At 40.7% G+C, this 24,830-nt stretch overlaps 1 protein-coding gene across 2 annotated transcripts in view; it reads right to left on the bottom strand.

Annotated features, from left to right (window-relative positions):
• Positions 1-7,924: 7,924 nt before the first annotated feature.
• UBA2 (ubiquitin like modifier activating enzyme 2) overlaps positions 7,925-24,830 on the bottom strand; it is a 17,508-nt gene continuing 602 nt past the window's right edge. The window contains exons 2-17 of one of the 2 annotated variants that reach the window (XM_042027664.1): positions 21,247-21,330; positions 20,910-20,980; positions 19,729-19,793; positions 19,189-19,289; positions 18,922-19,043; positions 18,180-18,247; positions 15,807-15,928; positions 14,950-15,049; positions 14,241-14,401; positions 13,226-13,319; positions 13,023-13,135; positions 12,406-12,561; positions 11,769-11,865; positions 11,102-11,207; positions 10,172-10,308; positions 7,925-9,260 (exon numbers count right to left, since the gene is read on the bottom strand). In XM_042027664.1, the coding sequence (XP_041883598.1) occupies positions 8,977-9,260; positions 10,172-10,308; positions 11,102-11,207; positions 11,769-11,865; positions 12,406-12,561; positions 13,023-13,135; positions 13,226-13,319; positions 14,241-14,401; positions 14,950-15,049; positions 15,807-15,928; positions 18,180-18,247; positions 18,922-19,043; positions 19,189-19,289; positions 19,729-19,793; positions 20,910-20,980; positions 21,247-21,330 (1,881 nt within the window). In that variant the 3' untranslated portion in view covers positions 7,925-8,976. The remainder of the gene's footprint in view (positions 9,261-10,171; positions 10,309-11,101; positions 11,208-11,768; positions 11,866-12,405; positions 12,562-13,022; positions 13,136-13,225; positions 13,320-14,240; positions 14,402-14,949; positions 15,050-15,806; positions 15,929-18,179; positions 18,248-18,921; positions 19,044-19,188; positions 19,290-19,728; positions 19,794-20,909; positions 20,981-21,246; positions 21,331-24,830) is intronic. The other variant, XM_042027665.1, reaches the window with a different exon arrangement.

Below are 24,830 nucleotides of genomic sequence, written 5' to 3'. Positions count from 1 at the left end.
CACCGCGCCGGGGGTCCCCGCGCGGGGCTCGGGCAGCCCCGGGGAGCCGCGCACGGAGCTCCCGGGCAGGAGCGCTCGGGGTCCCGGCCCGGGGGGGCTCTGCCGCCCGTGCCCCTCACTGGAACTCTCCGGCGGGACCCGCGGCCTCGTCCCGCGTTGGAAAAGGGCAGACTCTACCCCACCTCCGGCCGGGGCTTCCCCGCACAAATGCCGGCATCGCTACGGGGTGGGGGGTCGGGAGTAGCCCCGCACCTGTGCGGAGATCCCAGTGCTGGCCAGGTGTTTCCGCTGAAAAGGCTTGTGTTTGTAGCACGGCAGCTGAGGGTTGTTGCCAGTTATTTATTAAGTCTTGGAAAAAAAAAAAAAAAAAAGGCAGCGCTGAGACATATGATAAACATATTGTGGCCTAAAGCAATCTGTGAGTTGACGGGAGTGTAAAAAAGCAGCTACTGTGTGTGTAACTGCAAGAGCTTCGTCTGTTGATCGGTGACGAACACCCCAGCGCCGCTTGCTATTTACATCTGTGTGCTCACGGGAAAGACTGTCGAAAAACAAACCCCCAAAACAGCTACTGAACCACGACCCCCGATACTAAACCGTGGCTTACCGTTCTTCTTCTTTTTTTTTTTTTTGGCAACTGAGCTGCATCTCCCTGACAATCATTTGTGTTGATGGCAGAAATGCTGACAAAGCCCTAACAACAGGTATCTGACAGGTGTCCTTACACTGCTGGGTGCTGAGCACCCTGTGAGGAGAGAAATATGGCTCAGGTTTGAGCTCTAGGCACTCTGCTGTGCCAAGAACATTTTATTCTGTTATCTGACCTAATTAAACATTAAAAGCAACTGTGTACTCAAAAATGTCCCCAGCTGTGGAGGGCAATTGATTGGCAATCTGTTTTCTTGCGTGTGCAGGAAAAAAAAAAATCCAACAAACCATGTAAATGTGCAGAACAAGACCTGAAAAACAAATGTTAGGCATGGCAGAGGCAGTCCACATCCACGTAGACATACGTAAGCTAACACCACCACCCTTGGGAGTCAAGTGCTCTTTTCTGTGTTCACATCTTTCATTACACTTTTTGCCCATCTCCTAAACAAGTTGTTGTCACGTGTGGTGCTTGTGGAACAAGTTACATTTCACCTGTAGCCCGCAGGTGTGTGACGGTCGAAGGCACCGCTTGCAGCTGCGTGTCCTGGTGCAGCCCCTTGCTGCTCCTGCTCACACAGGGCCCTCGGCACCAGCAGCGAGCACTTCCCAGCAAATGTGCCCTGGCTCTGAGCGGGATCAAAGCAGCAGCTCAAGTCCCTGTCCCATTCAAGCCATGGACTCTGGTAAAGTTGTCATACACAGACACAAACTGTGCCGTCAGCCATGTCACATGGACACATCCCTGCCAAGATCAAAGAGAGGTTCCTCCCACAGGGCACATGGAGACCACCTTTAACTTGAGGCTTCATCTGCCTCACCAGGGATGAAGTTTGTTTGTGGCAGTGGGCATCTTGTGACCTGCTGCCCTCAACTGTACTGGTGCAGAGCTCATTCAGTCGTTCCTGGGGCCTGTACGAGGCTGTTCTCTCCTGTTACTGCCGACTTTTGTAAGGTTGTCTTCCTGAGAAACTGGGAGCAATGCTCTGTGGGCTGTGTGCCACTGCAAGCAGGAGAAGCTCCTTGACAGCTTGGAAGGTAGGTCCATCAGAGCACATGTAAAGAAAATGTACTCTGGTTTAAGGGTGTCCTGTTTTGGTTTTCTTTTTTAACCGTACAACATTAGATAGCATTATCATTAATCTAACAGTGGCTAGGACATACTGGGAAGCCCTGCCTGTGTGCTCATGCAAGGAAGCATTTTGGGCAGGTATCCTTATAGCAGGAACTGCAGAGCTGAAGCTACAGCTCACACTTACAGCAACAGTGTCCTTCTGTAGCTCTGTCCTTCTGAGCCACAAATCTGCCCTTTTGAGTCGGCTCAGTTCTGTGCTGCTTCTTCTGCCAGCAGGTAGCAGGTTTCTGCACTAAGTCTATTGGTACAGAAGTCATGAAAGCATGTGCTTTGTTGAGTATGCACTCATGGGAAAAACATACTGCAGAGTCTAAGGAAACAGCCCATTTTAGTAAGCAGTGTGGATCAAATGATAAAAATCACTTACTGTTTGAAAGCTTATGCTTGATAAGTAACTCCTGGGCCAGAGCATCCTGGTACCGTGTTCCCATCTCAGCCCTGCTGCAGGGGCAATGCTCCTGGCTCCCTCTTCACTAGGAAGTTGTACTTCTGTCACATGCATGAAGAACATCACATTTATCTGCAGTACAGCCCCAGGTGTGGACCATACAGGTGGAATAAATATGCTTGCAGTGGTACACGGCACACAGAGCATTGCTGCATTTCTCACAGAGGACCGTCTGTACCAGGCTGTGCAAACAAAAAGAGTGGAGTTAAAGCTGCTGTTGCTGTACTAAGTAGCCCCATCATTCTCCTCACTTTTAGATACATGAAAATCCAAAGTATTGGGTAGTTCCAGCTTGACAATCCTGATGTGGTTTTCTCCCCACATAATTTTCCATATACTTGCTTGATTATAACAACCATCAGTAACGTGTATATACTGCAAAAAGACTGACACTTCTGCAACTAAGAGCACAAGAGCTATGAGAGCGTTATAAAAGCTGAACTTCATTTCATGGTTTGGTGTGGTTATCCTTATGCCTGATTTTAAGTTATTTCAGTAAATCAGATATTAAGTAAAGCCAGCTGCTTCTGTTAAATAAACTCCATTGTCTAAGACTCAGAGGGAGCAAAATAGCCAGGTGGAGTTATTGATCTGTGAATATCAGCTGGCCAGGCCTCCCAAGAGCACTCCTGTTCCTTGTAATTGCCAGCGTCTACAAGGAAGCACTGCCCAGGCCAGCAGGCAGGGAGACCTGCTGCTCTGCTAGGCTTTGCTTCCCGAGCTGCAAACAGTTTATTACCAACAAAGCAGGGAATCTGTCAGTGTAAGAACTCCCCGTGGAAAAGTCAGCTCGGTTGAAGACAATGGCAAAAACACCATTACTTGTGTTGTGGTGTGTGTGTGTTATATCAGACCTGACACAATGCAGGAGGGAGTTCTTTGTCTCACTTCATCAACTGAACAATTTGAAGCTGCTCCACAGATTTGCCTACTGAACTGGATGCTACCTGCTTTTTTGCAATTTCCTTCTTTGTCTCCAGCATTAAGAAATCAATGAAATTATATGACATCCACAAGGTAACTGTTTTCCGCTTTTAAAATGGATCGGTTTCTTGGTAAGGAACATAAATGATTATTCTTTTATCTCTGGTGTGTTTTAAACCTGATGAAAAAAACTCAAACCCAAACAAACACAAAACCCCCAAAAACTTTGTGAAATTAATTCAAAAATTATGCTAAGAAGTGATTTTATTTTGGGGTGGGAGACTGAAGCTTTGATTTTCTTTGAAGTGGTAGCTGTATTGGGTTTATATTGCTTTGTTTTGCATGTTTGGATCCTGTATGTTAATTTGTGTTGCAATACTTTTAAGTAGACGCAAAATTTTTGGAATATGAAGTTTGGATATTAATATGTATTTGGACTTGGATGATTTGTTTGCAAATCTCTCTGCTCCGACCTGTTTTTTAAAATTCTCATTTGCAATTGATTGCAGCTTCTAAAAATTGTAATTCTAGAGTGTGTTTTAGGGCACCATCTTCTGGCAGACAGCACACACTGTATTTGAATGGCTGCCCTCGCTAGGCACAACTATTTAAAATATTTCTGACTAACACCACTCTGCAGGCTTACAGGTCATTTCTCCTTCTAAATCTGCGATAAAACACTATTTAACATTTTTTGCATTCTTCTTATTCACTGCAACTGCAGCTATTCACTGTGCTGCACAAACATAACTTGGGACAGACCCTGTAAAATTCCAGTCACAACAGGCGCTTTGTGAACGTGCTGGGGCAGACAGACAACATCTGTCCAAGCACTTATGATTAATGCACCATATATGTATCTTATTTCTTTTATAGCTTCATCTTCCACTTCTTACATATTTCAGATAACCACACTTCTGTCCAGTACAGTTTATAGGCTCATACTTTGGAGGCTGCACAGGGCACTGGCCATCATTCCTTGCACTCACAGGTCACAGTCACTGTATATTCCAATGCAATCAGTTAGCAAATACTACAGTTGCATAAATCCACATTTTATTTGGCCAGCTCAGTTAGCAGTGCACTCACTTAGTACTTTTAAGGAGGTCTGAAGTTACATAGCTTCTGATTTTAGAGGCTTGGAGGAGCTACAATTTCTCTTGATATGATAAAAAAGAAAGTCCTGATTACAGTACTGCAAACCTTCATCCAGCAGAGGAATCAGAGAGCACTAGTGCACTGAATAAAGAATAGAAACACTGCATGAGGGTCAGGCTGCCAGACACATGCCCTGCTCTGCTCTGGTGGTGAAAAGTATCAGCCTGACTGTATGTGCCTCTTTATAGCCATTAAAGAAATGAGGCAGGCTACGAGCACTGACCTCCTGACCTGGCAACACAACGCACTTCAGCTGTGATGAGAAGGATCATTTCAGAAGGAAGAGGACATTGATTTGTTAAGAACACCACTTACATTTACATTTCATTGTATTTTCCATATAAAATGGTATTATAGAGGTATCACTTGTTAACTGAAAATAATGCAAAATTTGCAAGGATAGAGCTGTTCCATAAGCATGACTAGTGAAGCCTGGTCTCTGTGTTCCAGCATCCTCTGCACTCTCCAGCTTGTAGCTCCTCTCCAAATCCCCAATAACACTTCAGTCCGATGAGCCCTGTGTCCCACAGAGCTCTGGCCCTGCACTTACCCAGCAGCAAAGGTGTCAGTCCCACACCTCCAAAGCCAAAGTGCTACCACAGAAGCTCCTGGGGGTCTGTCTCTTCTTATTTCCAGCCACTGCCTCAGTATTGCGGGGATGGAATTGCTTAACGTTTGCAGGTAGCTTCAAGTGCTGCTGAATAAGTATCTTTTCTTTTGGAAATTGTTCTGCAAACTTCTTCTTTTTGTGTGAGTGAAGGAGTCTGCTGATGAGAGAGATAAAGGTAACGTATCTAAACAGCAACTTCCTTCTTTTAATATAACAGATATCAAGCTATATCTACAAGTACATGTATTTACTTCATCCTGTTCCTCCCTTACAAGCATCAAGGCCTCCAAATCAAAGCATTGCCTCTCCCTCACGTACATTTGTCTGCAGGTATAAGCTCCCTGTAGTCATTCTGCTTAGGCACTAGCCCAGAAATAATCTCAGGCAAGCAAAAACCAGATAACTGACTTGTGTACGATTTGCTGTATTATCCTGATCCTAGTTCCTGCTTTGTTGCACATTCTGTATTTTAGATGCACAAAATGGAGGGCTTCTTGTCCTTATAGCTGCAAAGAAAATGAACAAATATCCCTACCTATAGGCACAGAAACAGAACAACCCCAAATTTATTTTCCTTAATTCTGTGTTTATTCAGTTTTCTAATCAAAATTTAAAATTTGGGGGCAGTAGAAGTAAGCTTGAAGCAGATATCAATGGTATCTACAGACTGAACACAAGCTGATTTGATCTTCTGAAGTCTAATAAATGGTTAGCAAGAGGTCTTTGTTGTAAAGGTCAGAACTTGAAATGGCACATCAATCTGCTCCCAGCTGTCAGAGTCCAGAGGCCAGGAAAGGATGCACCTTTCTCTGTGGTTCAACTATGGAAGGGTTTCATAAAGTAAAGCTGAAATGTCACATAGAAACACTACAAACACTAAATGATCATCTACAAGTTACAGTGGCTCTTTAGAAAATGGGCATCTGTCACCAGGGCCCCTGAGTTCTTTCTCCTGAATGGTTATCATTTGCCTCATAAAGGTGATTCTCTAGATGCTTTGGGAATTCCTTCACCCTCCCTCAGAACAGCTTAATGAATCTCTGGTTAACTGCTGTCAGTCATAAATGGTCAATATTTCTTTCCATGCTCTGCTGCAGAAAAGGGATATTGAATTAAAAGCATGCAGACACTAGGTACACTCTGTAATAGTCTGTATTTTCTTGTCCATACATGGCACTCAAATTCACCAAGTAAATTAAAAATGCGTCAAGAATTGTTTCTATAAAAGCAGCCAGAAAAGCTTATCTGCATTAGAGAATTTTGCTTGACTATAAACAAACAACTTGAGAACTGTGACAGCAGAGCCAATTTATATCACTGCAAATAGCAGTTTGTAGACTGATTTAATGAGCTGAGCTCAAAAACTGTAAGTGGAGACAGAGCCTGCATTAGGTTGCCAAGCCAAAGCCCTGGGAAGAATTTTTCCTCCATTTTAACATTTAGATCTTGTGCCTTCCAACTATATTCCTTCCATATGACCATTACTGCTATTAGGAGTTGAACAAATTGTCATTTGAAAAATTGAAGTTTAATTACTTGAGAGCTTAATTAATGCTTCAATTGATAATTTTTTCTAAAGAGCAAGAGAAAGTTTAAGTTGGAAATTCTACATTAATATAGTGTTGGTGACCAGTAGCCTCATACTCCACCAGTTCTGAAAAGCAGCTTTTCATTTCCCACAGCAGCAGCTTGCATTCAGTGGCTCATTCTGTATTACCAAACTTCAAAAGAACTGACTAGAACAGCCAAGAGCCTGTCCCATGTTCTGTGGGAGCAGCCCATGTAAAGGAAATACATTAAAAATCCTTCACTTCAAAGCATGTTACAGGAGGGATCCAGGAGCTTTCTCTGCCCCTCCAACTCCTCCCTACCCAGGCACGAGCAGCACAGCTGCACCTCCTAAATACCTCACCCTGTAGTTGCTTGTGCAGTTCCATTCTGGCCGTTCATGCTGTAAACCAAATTATGACACATGGTTAAGAACAAAAAACAAGTAATAACCTAAGGAGAAGCCAGGGGGACAGAACAGAACCACACCTCCTCCCCCCCGCCCCCATTTTTTTCACCCCTGAATCTCTCAGTGACATTTCAGTCCAGCTCATACAGCACTCAACTTCCAACTCACTAACACTTTCAACTTCAGTAAAACTACTGCAGTAAGTTACCAGAATTACACCCTCTACTGTTGTTTTTTAAAAAAAGTTAGAAATTAAATAAACCACTAATTTTATTTTTAATAAAGCTTAAAACCAAAATATGTCAGCCCTAATTTTTGGAAGGTGTCATTAGACATGAAATTCTAGTGCTTCAGCTGTTTATGGCAAGAGGTTTTCCACTGTAGCACTGAAATCCTTTCTGCACCACCTCTTATTTACGTCTTTACCTCTGCCTTCACTCCTGCCAGCCGAGCAGCAGCTAACTCAAAAGGATGTCACTGTGAACTATTATGCCTCCAAACAAGCCACTGCAATATGACTGTTACTACACTACCTAAAAGAAGAAATAAAACATTAATTGCGTCTGAGAAGCTGTTTTGTACAGCATTGGCAATTTTAACACAATGATGAGCTGGCCTTTGCTTTTTAACATTCTCCTTCTATAAAATTCACATTTGCTTTACAATTCACTCAATCTGCAAACTGTAACAGAATAAATCCTGCTGCTCAACTGCTGTGCTCTGTAAGGCTCACTGCACACTCACCTATGAATGGGAGCAGTTTTGGTTCCCTGGCATGAAAGTGGGAGATTATTTTGGTACAGTGACAGAAATGGCCAATTAATGCATTCTGAGAACCAGCACTGACACTTCTGAGTTACCAACACAAATGCAGTAGGTTTTAAGACACTAGTTCTAAACATTACACTTTTGTCCTACACACAAAGTGTAATGTATAAAAATCAGAGCTTTCTTCATTCTGAAGGCATGAGGTGGTGAAAGCATGTGTGTGGTGGTGCAACTGCTGCAGCTCACGAGCCCAAGAACTGATTGTCCAAGAAAAAAAACATTCACAAAAGTTTTATTAAAAAAATTCCCCTTTCACCTCAAACAAGTGAAGCTTAAGTTCTGTACTACTAGGTTATGTTTAGAAAAATGGAAATAATACAGTAATTTTTGAAGGCTATACATTGTAAAATCCCATAAGTCAGCATAATCTTGGACTGTGCAAGCAAATATAGCAAGTATTTCAGATGTTATTTATTTGGTCCATCAGATGTACAGTATAGTAGTAGTATCTGAGTTTACAAAACATCAAATATAAATAACCTGAAACTGTAACAATACACAAAAATTTGCTTCTTACATTGACATACCAGGCAGTACGAGCTGAAAAACTGGAGTAAATTAACAGTTTTACAGTAATGTACATAGTGCCAGCTGATGTTTAAGAACACTGTTAAAACATGGCACTAATTTGCTTTGTTGGATTTTCTTCTTTACTTGTTCAGGGTGTGAAAAATGTTTAGGACTAGGCTAAAAATGTTTTTCTTCAAGCATCTGTGATTCTGTGAATGCTGGAGGTGAAGCAGTCACACTTAAAACACAGCCTCAGAAAGGGATAAGCAAATGTGCAGGCAGGCCACTGCTGGGAAACTTCAAAAGTAATCACTGAAAAATAAAAAATGTAGTTGCTTAAAATCTGGGCATCTGATGATGGCCCTTTTCTGAACAAAAGTAGGGGGTTTTTTGTCCTGTTGGATGATACCTAAAAGGTATTTACACAAAAATACCATGCTGTTTTCGTGACTGTTTAGGTAAATACTTATCTGTAAGTATTCATAGACTATGTTTCTACTACATTTACTATATGGAGTACGGAAAAGACTTCTGAAAAGAGTCTACTGATACGACAGCTTTATCATCATGAGAAACAGACACAAATTATTTAAGCCAGTGATTTGGTATCCACTTTGAACCAAGGCCTTAGAGTTAGTCTAGTTCTGGACATTTTTCACATCCCACCACAATTTGCTGTTGCAGTATGACATTATGTGAATCACTTTGTCAAGGGGCATTTGGAGGTTCCCCCAAATGCTCTCCATCTTGCTCTTAGCTCAGCACACGCTCTTCGCCCCGACACGCTCGCACCCTTTCTCCTCGAGTTTTCTCTTGAGGCTCCTGTTCTCCTCCTCCCCAACACTGCTGGAAGCACCTTCATCCTCAGACTCCACGATCATGAGGTCGTCTTGCTCCTGCTCAGCGCGCGCTCTCTTGGCCCCCACGCACTCACAGCCCTTCTCCGCTTTCCTCTTGCGGCTTTTGCTCTCCACATCGTCAGCATTGCTGGAAGTACCTTCGTCCTCAGAGTCAACAATCACCACATCATCCTGGTCTGGAGCTGCAAAAGAGGGGTTTGGAATTCAAATGGATACTGCAAAGACAGTCTACTCTCAAACCAGATTTCACACATAAAATACTGGAGCATTCTTCATCCACATTCTTTACCATGCAACTGCAAGAGTATCTTAAATGTCCCTGAAATTACTACAAAATATGGTTTTCACACTGGTATTCCTTCTGCACCACAGGTGTGGAAAATACTGCAATAAGCCAAAAATATGGGAAATGCATTAGTTAGCAGGACTTTTTTTGCATGTACAAAACAGAAGAATTGCTGCTGTCTGCAGTAGTTGTTGGGAAAAGAAGTTTTACACACACCAAGCTGTAGAGCAGCCTCTCATTTCCCTACTGCACTCAGCACAACTCCCACAAGAGGCCACATTCCAGGAGAGAGAACTCACAAAGAGAGGGAGAAGTGGAAGGTTGAGCAGACTTACAGAGCTGAAGGATAACAGTGGATAGTATGTAAGGGAAAAGAGAACCCAATGTGAACTTTCAAGACATGTAATGGATTTTATTTGGGTTTAAACACAAATTCACTGTAAAAACTAAGTTTATGCAGTTTTTAATATAATTTGAAGTAAATTTTAGCAACACTCTTAAAATTGAGTTTTCCCTCAAACAGGAGGCAAGGGACTACATACTTAGTGTCTTAAATCTGCACATATCTTACAGGCAAAGGAACACCAGGTAAATAATACAATTTCAAGGCATATGTACCATAAACTTTTGTGCCTTCTGTAACAATTGTAAATGTGTATTTTTTTATTTAGTATGAGTTATACACAGAGGCAACTTAAATGCCTTTTATTTTGTATTGATGAAGCTAAATCATACAACTGAAGACAACTTTAATTGGACTGCACTAGTGAAAAACTGTTTTGCTTAATATTGATTACTGTTGATTACCTGTTGATGTTGAGGGTTGTGCTCCATCATCGCTACCATTGCTAATGTTCTTGGATGTTGGTTCTGATGGCTTAGGGCCAATTCTTTCAGGGGTATCACCAACAACTTCAAATTCTACATCTTTTTCTAGGTCTTCACTGCAGAAAAATACACATGCTTTTAAACAGCCAGAAAACAAACTCTTGTCTTTTACACAAAAAAAAAAAAAATTCAAGTATTTGAGTACCCTGCAACTATGACAAAATGAGAAAAACATATTGAAAAAGAGGAAAATCTGTTCAGTCCTCTCTTGTAATTTATGCTTTGTCTATTCTTAAACACTATTCCACCCAGTGCTATGAACTCAAAATGCTTAGGAATCAGAAAATCATTAGCTGAACTTCCCTTCCTTCCTTAACATCACCGCCCTACTCCCACTGAATGTGCAGTGTGCTCAGTTTCGGTGTATAATATGCCTATTACTTACCCAGGGTTAAATACACACCCCAGCTATTTCAGAGTGACTTCTGAACACATGCAGTCAAGCAGAGGATCTATTATTCCAGCAGGCTGGGGTTTTCTTGCCTTTCTAAATTTTAGGGTTCTTTTAAAATGCCAGTTTCTTTCTTGTTGGTTGCCCCAAAAAATAATCTGTTTTTGCAATGTATTCTTATGTTGTGTAACAAAAAATTACTGAAATAAACCTCTTTCAGTTATTGTTGTAAAAAACAAAACCACAACAAAAGACTACAAAAAAGACACAAAACAAAACCAAACAAAACCCCTTAAACTATAATTTCTTAAAAAACAACAATTCATCTTTTGCCTCTATATTTCCTTTCAGCAGCTTAATCTGTGAACTTCATTCATGTACTTAAATTGTGAGTGAAAAATTCCCTGTGGAACTGTTCTATGTATATACACAAAAAATCCTTATTTCAGAATCCTTACCTATGAAGCACATTGATTAACAGTGTATAGTCCTGGAGGAAATCATCTGCTTGTAGTCGAGTGCCATTTCGAATTCCAAAGTCTGATAATTTCCTGTGGTTATTTGCTACAAAAACAGTAAAAAAGCCTGCAGTGTAGAGAGCTATTTATAAAGATCTTAACACCTGAATAAATACAGAGTACTCCAGAACTTTTATGTAGGAACATAAGATTAACACGTATTAGCTCTATTTAAATTAAAAGCTGACATTTAAGCCTACTAGGAGTTAAAGCTACTTATGTTTGATTTATTTACTCCTCATGCCATCGTGTTCAAGCACTTCACAATTACTGCATTTGAGAACGTTTTGGAGATGGTTTCTGGCATCATGAACAGAGCACCATCTAAGAAGCAGAAAATGAAGGGGGCTTGCAGGCAGATACCTGTTCCTGAAAGGAATCCTGACACGCCAGCTGAGAAGTGCTTTGTTCAGGAAAGCTGAGCTGGACAGCTTGCACACAATACCACTGGCTATCCTCAAGCCACTTGAAATACTTGCAAATCCAGTTCTCTTCAAATACTAGTCCACAGGGTGAACACAGCAATGTCTGCTATACATATATTCTGTATGGTGTCCTCCAAGGTTTTATGTACTCTTATCCCAAGACCCTCAGGAGGCATACCTACCTTCTGTTTCACCTTCTTCTGAAGAGATAAGGATAGTTCCCTTTCCATCATCTATTTGTACATCTGGTGCTACCATAGCAAATTTTTCTTTCAGTATCTGAAAATACAAATATATTAAAATATATTCAATCAATCTCTGACTTTGAAAGATTTATTTAAAAAAGAACCTTGAATTATGTTTATTATTCTGGCTCATTTTCAGACATTTACTGAAAGTCTATACTTCTTTGTTCATTTCCATGAACAAAATGACTGTATTTTTGAGGTCTGATATCTACAGGTTTATGTATGCTGGAAAGTTTTTTAGAATACTTCATAAAATGACAGAATTATGAATCAATAGTGACTACAACTGTAATGTAGCTACTGAACTTTCAACTGAAATACAAATTTAGTTTTTTGCTCTCAGATATTAACAGGCTTTAAAACCACCAAAATTTGCAAAATGCAAACATTCTTTCACAAGACATACAACACACATGGGCAAGAAGCATAGTGGCTATCAGCTCTTCTTGCAGCTGAGAGAAATGTAGAGTAAATAGGAGATGCTCAGTCAAAATATATTGAGCAAATACCTTATTTTAATAATTTACAGTATTAGGTTCAAAATGAAATGTAACTATAGCTCAAGATTTACCTTGTCCTGGAGTGTCAACACAGTAACTTTGTGTGTGTTAAGTTTCACAGTCACTTCTGGCTTACTTGCACATACATAACAATTAGGATTTGGTGGATCCAAAGCACAAGGAACCAGTAGCTTCTTCCTGGGATTTGGCTGCTTGTTCAGAAAAATCTTGAGGACAAACAAGAAGAAACCAAGTTATTCTGTAAGTACCAGCAGGTCTAAAGCCTGTTTTCCTGCAGATTTCTTCTCCTGGTCTCACAAGCTGTCCTGTTCCCTAATCCTCTCTGCTTTGCCTGCTGAGCAGGAGTCTCACACAGCCAGTCCACCCCATGCTGACTGCCCAGCTCCTGCCCAACACCCATAACACCAAATAACCACAGTGGAAATTATGGCAGCCTGGTTCTCTCTCCTACCCAGCAGCAAATTTTTATTGTCATAGGAATTTAACGATCCTTAAGACCTGCACTTCTCTCTTTCCATTGTGACTGAAAGTTCCCAGCATATTCAGAATCTACTCAAGTGACAAGTGAGAGACAGCAAAACTACACAGAGTAGTCAATAAATGTTAAATGGAACTTTTAAACAAATAATAAACAGCAAGAAAGCAAAAGCGTTTTATTCCCACTTACCGTTCTACACTGATCTATCTTCCCCGATAAAATCTTCAAACCCTCCAGCACGATCAGCCCAGCTATCACTGCATTGGTAGTAGCTATAGCTGGGATAATATTTCCTGCCATTGCTGCAAAATAAACAAGAGTTGGCAGACTTTTAACAGCAAAAGAAAACAAGATTATAATTTAAATGAAACAATGTGACATTTTATCCTTACACTTGATATCAAATCTGCTCTTCATATTCATTCCAAAAACATGCATCCTGAGGTTTGCAGCAGAAGTGACGAAATCCATGGCAGAAGGGTCATCCTAACAAGAAGTTATTACAAAAAGCATTTAAAAATCAGATTACTCATTGGAAAGAGTTTGCAACACATGGTTCCTAAAACCTTAAAATCCGGAATTAAAAAGTAAAAAGTCTGTACAGTATTTAATTTTGAAGTCCATATACTTCCTCTTTCAGATGGTGTACTCGGAGCAGTAATACTTTAAATACTACCTACAATTTCTAAACATATGTATTTTAGTACCAAGTTAGTATATTATTCGTACTAATAAAATGCCTTGTGTGTTACAAAAATGTTTAAATCCTAAGTCTTACAATGTTTCAAACATTTTCAACATTGAATTTCAACACCGAATCAGCTGTTTCAAACATTGGGTGTTTCAGAGATAAGAATTTTTACTATCGGTCATAGTAATATTTTACTATTTTTCCCCCTCCCATATTTACAGACTACTTTTTTTCTTATGCCAAATGATAACTGACTGGAAGTGACCCTGTGTGTGGTGATAAAAGAGAAAATTCTTGTCTTCTTCAACAGAACTTGTATTGCACACCCATCATCAGCTGATTGCTCATAACCTCAGCAGAACCTCAGCTACTGACCACTGGCTTAGAGCATGTTTTGGAGAGAGGTAAGAAGGGAAAAATGAAGTTGCATTATTAAAATATTTTCAAAAATCAAAATATGACAAATACTTGTGAATTTGTGCTTTTATAAGCTGGAGAATTTGGTGAATTAAGTTATTTCACGCCACAGCAGTTAATCCTTGCCCTCAATGAGTCACACAAGACAGTGTTTAAAGAATGTATTTGTTGATGTATTGAAAGTGTTTCCATGAGGTGCCAGATAGTTTTGTTCTAAGTAGTACTATTTTGGAAGGAAACTGAATGAGCCCAACTAATATTTGTACTACACACGTAGAGTTTATATGCAGCAAACTAACCTTATCCCAAATAAGTGCTTCTCCATCAGCCTTCTCAGCCAGGTGAAGGCTCAGGGTTTTAACACTCTTTGAAAACAGGTCTGCATAGCTCCTGACATTGAGAACCTGCTGATCCTTCAACACTGCAGAGCTCTCATTCTGCTGGTCAGATATGTTTTGCTCTTTGGGAAAAAAAAGAAAAAAAACCCTAAGATCAGGAATAATTGTAAGTTCCATAGAAGTTCTCTCAAATAACTTTCCAATTTCAGCAAAATTAAGTATTTTCTAAAGTGAAGAACAATATCCTTAACCTACAGTAGCCCTAACATATTACAACAAATCCACATTTAAAACTGCAACTACAGCTACGGCATCAGTCACCTAAACATGCACAAATTACAGCAAATGTAAATTTCAAACAAATTAAACTTTGAGAGATAAATCTATCAGTGCTTATGGCAAGGTGTCCTAGAATAAGCTGACATGTAATTTTGTTAAATGTGTATTTTCTACAGCCAATACTGAGTATCTAAAATAACAACTGAAAAACAGTCTTAAAAAAAATGTTATCTTTACAGAGAAAAATTTGAAATCTTCAGGAACTGTAAAGAATTAATATATTCATTATCAGTACTCAACCGTGACAGTAAAAAAATGTACATATCACAGAGATGCCTTAATAAACAGCAGGTGTGATTTACAAATGTACAGTAGGAGGAGGGATAGTTACCTTGCTTTTGTACCTCAGCCCAGTCCAGTGGCACTGGAGGCTTTCTTTTCCTCCACAGCTTATCCATTGTCAGCAGGTATCTAATGTCATCTTTGAAAAGCTAGGAAACATAAAAAAAAAAATTTAAGTGGAAGGGGAGCAAAAAAAAAGACACTGAAAAATCAGCATTACATTGATGAGGTTTTGATTTTCTCTTTGACAGTATTTTCAACTACATAAAAACAGTCTAAAAACTTATTCCCCACTCTCTAACACCCATGTCATGAGCAGACACAGTTCTGATTAACCTGGGGAGGAATAAAGTGAAAAATCAAGAAACAGTAATCTAAACAGTGGTTTCACCTGTCTACTGAAGCCATCCCTACCGCTCTTTGTATGCCCTCTCTGAGACACGTGAATGAACATGCCAATGAATTTCCAAAGAAAATTATTACTACCTATGAACATTACTCCTCTAATTATCCACTTTCAGTAACTATTTAGAACAAAAACTCCTAAATCAGTTTGTTTTCTCTTATGCCAGAGCCTGATGATGCACAGATGACTGATAGCTTTTAGATCCTCAGACTGGTTCTGATTATGCCCAGTGCAATTCCAGAGGTGACACAGACCCTCTCCCATTAAAAGTAATTGCAATGGAGTTTTGTCTGCAGAGGAGGCAAGCTCCTGCAGCCATCTGTGCAGATGCAGGTGGAATCCTGTAAAACAAGCAAGAGACCAACACAACAGCAAAACTGGTGGATATCATAACATGATCACATAATTGATAGCTAGCATTAAACATCCAAGCTGGGGTTTGATTTAACTTTACAGCACCTCATACATTTCAAATAAAGACATTTGGATAAAGAAGATACCTTAGTAAAAAGTTTGACAGGATCATAGCCAGTTGATTTAGCCCACTCCTTAGTTGAAACACGTTTAATCTCACCATCTTCATTGGATGCTAGTGCTCTGGCTTCTGCTTCTGCTGGCTCCCCTATTAATAAAGTGATAACCAGTATTTTAAATTTAAAAAAAAAAAAAAAAAAAATCCCATCCAAATATTACCCCGAGTCAATTGCCAAAATTATGCAGGGACCATAAAATGGCTTTATTGCACCCAGCAAAAGCTGAATTAGGTACAGTGTCCCTGTTCCTCTTTGCCTCTGCAACTGCAACTCACTGATTGAAGTTAGTAGCACCCAACTCCTTTATTTGCAGAAACAATGAAAAACTGTTTCCCATTAATTTTCTCCACATTATGATGTGACTTCATAAATGTCGTACCACTCCTTTTTAGTTGTCTCTTTTTCTGGCAGAGTCTTAGTTTGGTTGGGATTTCAAAACAAACAAACAAAAATTTCCGTTTCCGACCTCTGATTCTTTTTATACAAAAAATTCTCTAGAAAGATGCTAATAATTTTCTTTCTTTCCCAGTCACATTCAACAATTGCTATCATGATTTCTAATAAGCAGGTTGATGTTTTCATAAAACTATCTATTAACATTATGACTGAATGAGAAAGATCAACTCAGAGATCATAACATGATGCGTAAATTTGTGAATGTTTCCCACCTTTCACCAATGCATCATTTGCATTATTTCATATTTCTCTGCCTCATGTATCATTGCCCAGTCATTCTATATTGTGAAGCTTTCTACTACTTTTTGCAGTTATTCCTCACCTTTTTTATTTTGAGTGACTTTGTTCAATCATCCATGCTGAACAGCACACATCTCCCATCTGGGACTCCTCTCACCACCATTTATCATTCAAGTAGTTTAGCCACTTCAGGATCTTCAGCCTTTTTTGTCCCCGTGGCTGCTTATCTCCCTCAGGTTCCCCTCAACAGTTTTTGAATCTGCCCCCTGCACATTCAGAACAGTCTACACCAGATACACTTTCCAGAAGTTTGCTGATTCCTTCCAAGGACCCACAGAGCCATGCAGGGCACGACTTCCCTTTATAAAGGTTGCCTTGACTCTTCCCTGGATATCCTGGTTTGGGCTGGGAGAGAGTTAATTTTTTTTCTAGCAGGTGGTCTGGTGCTGTGTTTTGGATTCTGCAAGAGAACAATGTTGGTAACATTGCTGATGTTTTAGCTGCTGCCAAGAGGTTACTCCAAGTCAAGGACTTTTCAGTTTCCTGTACTCTGCCAGTGAGCAGGAGCACAAGGAGCTGGGAGGGAGTAGAGCCAGGAGAGCTGACCTGAACTGGCCACTGAACTGGGATATTCCAGACCTCAGAATGTCCTGCTCAGCACATAAACTGGGGGAGTTGGCGGGGAGGGGCTGATCTCTGCCTGGGGACTGGCTGAGCATCCATTGGCCAGTCTGCAACTGTGTCACTTGTTTGTCTTTATTCCCCCTCTCTGTTTACTCCAATTATAATAGCACTAGTATTACATATTTGTTTGTTTCCATTGTTAGCTTTTCTTACCCCAGCCTGTGAGGTTCACTTTTTGTGTGGCTCTCCCTGCTCTGGGCGGGGCAGGGAGCGAGGGCTGCGCAGTGCCCAGCTGCCAGCTGGGTCAAACCCGGCCACTGTGTGACCAAGGCACCCTGACCATGGGCAGTCTGGCACTGCAGACACCAGGCTACAGCTCACACCTCCTACAAGTGCCCTGGTGTCTTTACTTAAAGAAGTGGCATCGCACCTGCTACCTCTCGAGTACTTCAGCAGCCGTTGTTTTAAGTGACTTTATATTGCCACTCTTTTTAAGACTCACCTATTTCATTCTGGATTTCCTGTAGAAACAACCTGTTCAGTGATCACTATCTGATGTTCAAAGAATTTGAAGAGTTGAAGGATCCTCTAAGCTCCCCCTCCCAAGTCCATTCATCTATCAAAGGATCCAAAAGAAGCAACCAACAATGATGCTTATTCACCTCATAGTAACTATGACTACTGTCCTTACAGAAAAATACTGAATAGCTATAAAAATATCACTCAAAATGGGCATATTTCTCATGTAGATTAATGCTGGAGTGCTGCAGGCTAGAAGAGTTCAAACATAATTTCTGCAGTTCCTTGCAAACCCTCAGCTAGGAGTGGAAAATGCAGAGAGACTACAAATATCACTCAGTGTTCTGCTCAAAATACAAGCCTCCCAGAGGCCAGACACAGAATCTTCTTTAAAGAAAAGGAGCTGAACTCTCTAACCTTAAGAAATGTACAGAAAGGAGTCATAATCTCAAACAGAACATTTTGGTAACAGGGTAAACCACCAGCTTATATCACACTCACAGGCAGCTTCAGGATCAGCTCTGTCAGGTGAGACTTCTTGATCAGCATCTTCTTCTCCAAACAACTGGCTATGTAACAATGAAGAACAACAACAAGACTAGAATTTCAGCATATCTGGTTAAAGACTCAAATATTTGCTAATGGATACATATTCATTTGAGGATTTTGCTGTCAGACTGCCACATCATACATTGTTTTTAAACTGCTGGGATTCATCACACGTGGACTTAACACTGACAACACAAAATGCCCAATACAAGAATGAATTTAGCAAAACATTTTTCTGTATAATTCACTCAACAGTTCACCCAATATTCAGTCTAATATTTATACTGCAGTACTAAATGCATTTTTAGAACCTGTGGGATATCCAAGATTCCAACAAACTTTATACTTGTTAAAACATGCATTAAACTGAAAAATGTGCTTACTTCATATGAAGATGACGAATAAAGCAACCTCAACCTACACTGCTGTGCCAAACTACTCTGCCAGATTTTTTGTGCTATTAGAGCAAGGCCTAAATACTAATCAACCTTCCATCTTTATAACAACCCCAGAACCCAGGTCAAGAAACTTGGGGTTTTCACCATAATCTCTTTAAATTAATTTAAAATTAATTTAAAATATACATTATAATAAATACAAAAGTGTGTCAATTTTATTTCTCTCTCTGTAGGTTTAGAAACCAGAAGAATGAACCATAGTACCTATTTAAAAAAAAAAAAAAAAAATCACTTACTTGAACAAATACTTAGCCCACACAATGCAGTGGATAGGCTCCGAGGGCGTATTTCGGATTGTGCAGCCTGGGAACGTTTTCTGAGTTGGTTTAGGCTGACATTCATAACATTCTGTCACTCCCTGGTGAAAAATGAAGCATTTACTTGTCACTCTGAGATGGCTACTGATAGTTTAGGCTACTAAGAGATGAACTGTAACTCTATCTCCAAACACCCACTCCTTGTTGTCTAAAATAGCCAAGGACAAGAGTAACACCCCACCTAACCTTTTTGATAACTGTGACTTGTCCAAGGTAGCCTGCAGTTCCACTCTCTATAAGAGGAATATCAGCAGCCAGACACATCCTGTTCACATGGTTACGGGCAGCTGTAAATCAAGAGGGTTTTAAAGAAATAATTTGAATAGTTAAGAAAAAAAAAGTTTTACTTCTCCAAATTCAAACTAGCATCCTAGGCAAACATTCATCCTTAATCTGCCTTGTTTCTTTATAGAGCACTACACCATTTTCACAAAGTCCAGTTTCCCATTCTCACAAGATGTAGTGACATTAATAAACACAGCAAACTCAACTGACTAAAGCTACACTGAACCCACAATACCCATCAGTTCCCATGAAGCAGCAATTAGCAGTTAACATTTACTTTCAAAACACCTGCAGAAACATCAGCCACCCTTTCAAGTTTCTAGCAAAGCACACAAGACTTAGTCCAACTGCAGAGGGGTTAAGAGGATACTTGTTACTCAAATGACACTGCAGCAAGGAACAAGCAACATCTGCAATATAAAATCATAGTGAAAACTTCACCTCTGTTATCCAGAGCATTCATAACCAACGTAAACTGGCGGAAGAACTCTACGTTATAGTCAGGGCTACAGAAAACAAAAACAACATTTCAAATGGCACAAAGTTGTTGGTTATATCTGCACAAGAGAAACTCTACACATGCAACCGATGTTCGTGTGATAAATTACACATATTATAAATTTAGCTACCCTTTAACTGCCCCATTTGTCTTCTGCCCATTTTAAAGCTGGGTGAAAGCATGAATTTATGCTGCTGGAAGGAAGCTACTGCAATTAGTACTAATTTGACCAATGAAACAGGCAGACAAGGAAAAGTGATTAAACTACTCTGACCTAATGAGTAAATTGGCTGAGCTGTGGTAACTGACCTTAAAAACCATCAGCTATGGCTAAAACATGCACACTGTAATTACCACAGCTCATCAGGCTGTGCATAATTCATTGTACTGTGATAGCTCCATTGGTTTGACTGTGTGTCCATACCCTGAGGAGCCAACACATGGGACCTTAAATCTCAATACTTCAGTTATCTTCACATTGCATTTTTCTGACTTAAAGAAGAAGGTGGAAAAGAAGAGAGAGTAAAGAGGAAACAGGATTAGCAGTTTCAGGAAAAGGATGCAGTGAGTCAGTGTTTCACTGGCTAATGGCAACATCAGAGTTCAAATCTTCATGATACAGAATATCCATTTTTTAGACATTGGGGCAAATATAAATGAAAACACGGGTAACAGCTAATGGAACCCTACATAATCTTGTACTCTACTCGCTGGTTGCAGATCATAAAGACTAAATTTTAACAGCTTGGGGCATATATAAATAACAGTTACCTACACACACACAAAGGACTTAATTTTTTAAATCACAGACTTAACATTCGCATGTCTTTTAATTTAGTTATTGCTCAAGACATCGGGGCATCCTTACAGAGTAGAAACTTACATGGCAAATATAGCCAATAAAATGAAAAACAGACACAAACAAATGACTACAGCTTACTACCAGAGCTTAAAACCCATGCAAAAACCACACTCCCACTCAGGTGTGTGGTAGTTCACATTTACAGCTATTTCTCCTTACTGAGGACGCTTTGTAAAATATCTTAAAGCACACCATTGTAGCATTTAAATAACACAGTACTTGCAAATCAAACATGTAATTAGAGCTTAAAACCAAACATACTTCATGATGCTATCATGGTAAGCTATAATATTAGCTTCTGGACAAAACTGTAACACGCTTTCCTTGGCAACCTAGAAACAAAACAAAAAAAAAGAAAACAAAAAAAACTTATTATTTCTTCCTTCCTTCTAAAAGACAGACTTGATACCAGCTGTGTATCGACTAAGTTGACTACCTTAAGAGATTTAAATACTTTAATAATGAAATGCTGTGGACAGCCACATTCAACCAACCAACACTTACCTCTTCCCAGCAGAAACTAAATTGTGACATGTTTCTAACACTATCCATAAAATAATACTGAGTAATGAGACTTGGGCTTTGACTTTTTCCTCACCTGTGATTTTGATCTTCCAACATGTTTCTTTTGAAATAGAAACTGTCTGTTGAGATTGCTGACATCAATAGTATCCAAATCAATCTATAAACACACAAGAGAGGCATTTCACTTTCACAGAAAGAGAAGGAACAAAACCATTAACACAGTTTGAAGAAAAGACAATTGGCCAAAATGCAGAAACTTTACAGACCCCTTTTCAGACCTTTCAGGTGTTACATCAGCACCACAGCAACTGAAAAGACACAAGTGGTCACCTAATTATCTTCAGGAATCCATACGTGATCAATCATTGCTGACAGGGGACCATGACAAAAGTGCAGGGCTACCACAACAAGCTTTCTGAAGAGAGTCCCTGCCAAAAACGCACTTGACTCTTGAGAGAGCTCCTCACAGCAGTGAGCAGAATGTCAACACCACCTGTCCTGCTTACACAGGATAAAGATTTTAGTGGCAGTTCCTGAGGAGCAAACTCAGGAGGGAAACTGCAGAAATCCATCTGCATGGGTCCAGCCAGCCTCTCCCTGCACTGCCCACCCTGAACACTGGCTCTGTGCTTCCCCAAGGCCCAGGAAAGGCTGCTCCAAATCAACTGGTCCTTCCACTTTATACGAGCATGGCTTTAAGCACCTGAATCAGTAAAACAAGGGCTGCACAGCCATCTTACACACACACTGCAGGGCAAAAGCTTTTACTGCCTGTGCCCAGCAGTAACTGCCTAAGTGCATGTTAACAAATTGTGAAGTCTACTTATAAAAAAAGAAACCAAATCACACAATCAAAATGTTTAAAAACACACAGCACCAAACACCCCGAGGTGCAGCCTCAAAGGATGCCATGACTGCAACTCCCCTAACAGCTATGCTTCTATTTATTAATATATACACAGCAAGAGCATAAATTCAAGTATCTTTAGCCCCCACAAGAATTTAAAAGATTCAACTAGAACTTTGGCATTTTTTCCTAGCTTTGTTACCACTACTTTTTGTGCAATTAAAGTTTCTTTGATCAACAATTCTTTTTAGAAGCCTTCTCCAGAGTTTTTCTGAGCATTAGAGAGATTTCTCCCAAATTCCCACAGGTAATGCTGACATACTCAACACAATAACACCTTCAGCTACCCAGAGAGCACTCTCAGACTGACTGTGCAGTGTGAAGTTAAATTATGACCTACTCAGGGTGTTCTCACACACTTCTAACTTCATTAACCCAACCTGAATTATGAAAAAAGCACGGCACACACTCACTGAACATCCTTTGTGTGACAGATCCAAACTCCAATATTAACCTTCCTGTTTTCTGAAGGGAATATTTTTAATTGAAGGACTAAGTTTTAACATACTAAGAACTGCAATAGCTAGAGAGTTTCATTTAAACAGTTAATAAAAGCACGTGTGGATACAGAGCAAACAGAAAAGATACATTTTAAAAATGTATTATAGAGCTGAGACTGTTAAACAGTACTAACATGGTATCATAGTAACTACCCACGGCCTTGTCTCTTTTCAGGAAAATGGTATTTGCATGATTTACATTTCTACCTCCTTTTCTTCCTCATAAGACACACAGAAAGCTTGCTTAGTCCAAAACCAAAAAGCCCTAGAACCTCAAGGGAAAACAGTAAAGTGCAAAACTTTGTTAAAACCTTCACTACCCAGAAAGCTTTGAGTATTTCAACTGGAGACGATGACAAGTGACATCAGCTCCTGCTAAAAGCAGGAATTAGAGCACTAAAGGGAGCAAAGGGAGTTCTTCTCCAGAGAGAAAACTTGAGACCATTAGACCTCAACAGAAGCTTCACTCTAGCTAAGAATGATCAGAATTTAACAGCTCACTTATAACACAACTACACTGTTCCCATTTTTGTAACCTGGAAGAAAAGGCATCATAACAACATTTACTCATGTTCTTAATTCAGACCTGGATATTGAAAAACATTCATTTTGTTCTTCATTCATAGGACAAGGATATGCCTCTCAACATACTAAAGCCATGTATTTGTCAGTTGTCTGGTACTCAAAATGACTAATTTTTTTTAGTATTAGTATTCTTTTTTTAAAAAATCACAACTTAAGTATAAAAAGCATTTTCAGATGTTCAAGTTTGTTAATATTTAAGAACTGAGGAAAACCCTCAACAATATCACAAATGTTGACAAAAACAATTTATTCTGCTAATAGCAAATTCCCTCTTTATGTAATAATTCTTTTTTTGCTCTCACCTTGTCTTGTACCCACCTGTTTCCTATGTTCTTAAAACATTACTCTCTTGCATAAAACACTGCCCGTGATATTGTCATATGAAGATAGCCCTGATCCAACATGTACTTAAGCTAATGGAGTCCCACCAAGTCAGCCTTGAAAGGCAACACCAAACCCCAAACTATAATAAGTGAAACAATAAGCACACCCCAGTGAGATTTGTGCATAATGACTAACTGGAAAATCAGGAGCTTTAAGCTCTATTATAATGGGCTGCAGGAGTATATAACTGACACAGTAGAGCAGGGGGGAAAAAAAGAGGAGAACAGTGCAGAGAATGCCTCCACTCCTCTGCAGTTATCTATATCCCTGGTGCAATGTTCAAACTGGACAGGCTCTCAAACCAAAGGGACAATTTGGAATTAAACATATTCTATAAGTTTCAAAAGCATTCCAGTAGGAAAGCCCAAGCCGTAAGAATAACAAGGCAAGCCAGTAACTATTTTTTTCTACAAGCTGATATGGTTTTAGGTACGCGCTGCTCTGCTCAACAAGTCTGCCTGCAAACCCAAACTCCTCACAAGCTGTCACGCAAAACTCTCAGATGTGACTCCTGGGCACGTTAGTAAACCGGTATTCAAGGAAACAGACCTATGCTCTGGCTGGATTTAAAACCGTATGTTCTTTCTTACTACAGTAAGAAACCAGTAAAGGTCTGGACACCAGGCAATCAGTTTCACCAGCAGTATTTGTCTCTATCCCGTTTTCGTTACTACCCTCTCACATCTGCCCTTCCTGTACGCATTCACAGATTAATATCTGGAAGCAAAAGTGAAAGCACGAGCCCGCGGGAAGCGCCAGCACTGAGGGAGTTTGCAGCCCGCGATCCAAAAGCACAGTTCACCTCTGCCGGGGGGTTTCTCGCTGCAATTCATCACGGGACCATCACCCCCAGCACCGGCAAAGGCGGCACTGGGCTAAACTAAAGATTTTCAAGGTATCGCCGGGCAGCAAACACGGCACAGCGCGGTACCCCGGGCGGTTCCATCCCCGGGCTCCGGAGATATACGGCCTTCCCAAGGAAGGCGGCCGGACCTCGGCGGGGGAAGGAGGAGCTCCCGCGCCCGGCGGGAGCCCGGGCTGAGGGGGGGCGGCGATGGCGCGCAGGCCGCGGCCCCTTTGTGGCGCTCCGGCCCGGCGGTCCCGCGGCGGCTTTGGCGGGCCGGGACGCTTTGAAACCGCGCACACACAGCGGCGGGCGGAGCGGCCGCGCCCACACCGCGCCCCCGCCGAGCGGCACCCGCGGCCCCGGGCCCGGCCTCCCCCCGCCCGCCAGCCCCGGAGCGCCCCAGCCCCCGCCCCGGCCTCGACCCGCACCACGTA

This window comes from Corvus kubaryi, unplaced genomic scaffold, assembly GCF_017639235.1.
Source record: "Corvus kubaryi isolate FWS band 111438036 unplaced genomic scaffold, C.kubaryi_AGA036_p1.0 37300, whole genome shotgun sequence".
Classification (NCBI taxonomy): domain Eukaryota; kingdom Metazoa; phylum Chordata; class Aves; order Passeriformes; family Corvidae; genus Corvus; species Corvus kubaryi.
The sequence above is the reverse complement of the archived record's forward strand: the minus strand, read 5'-3'. Positions and strand labels throughout refer to the sequence as shown.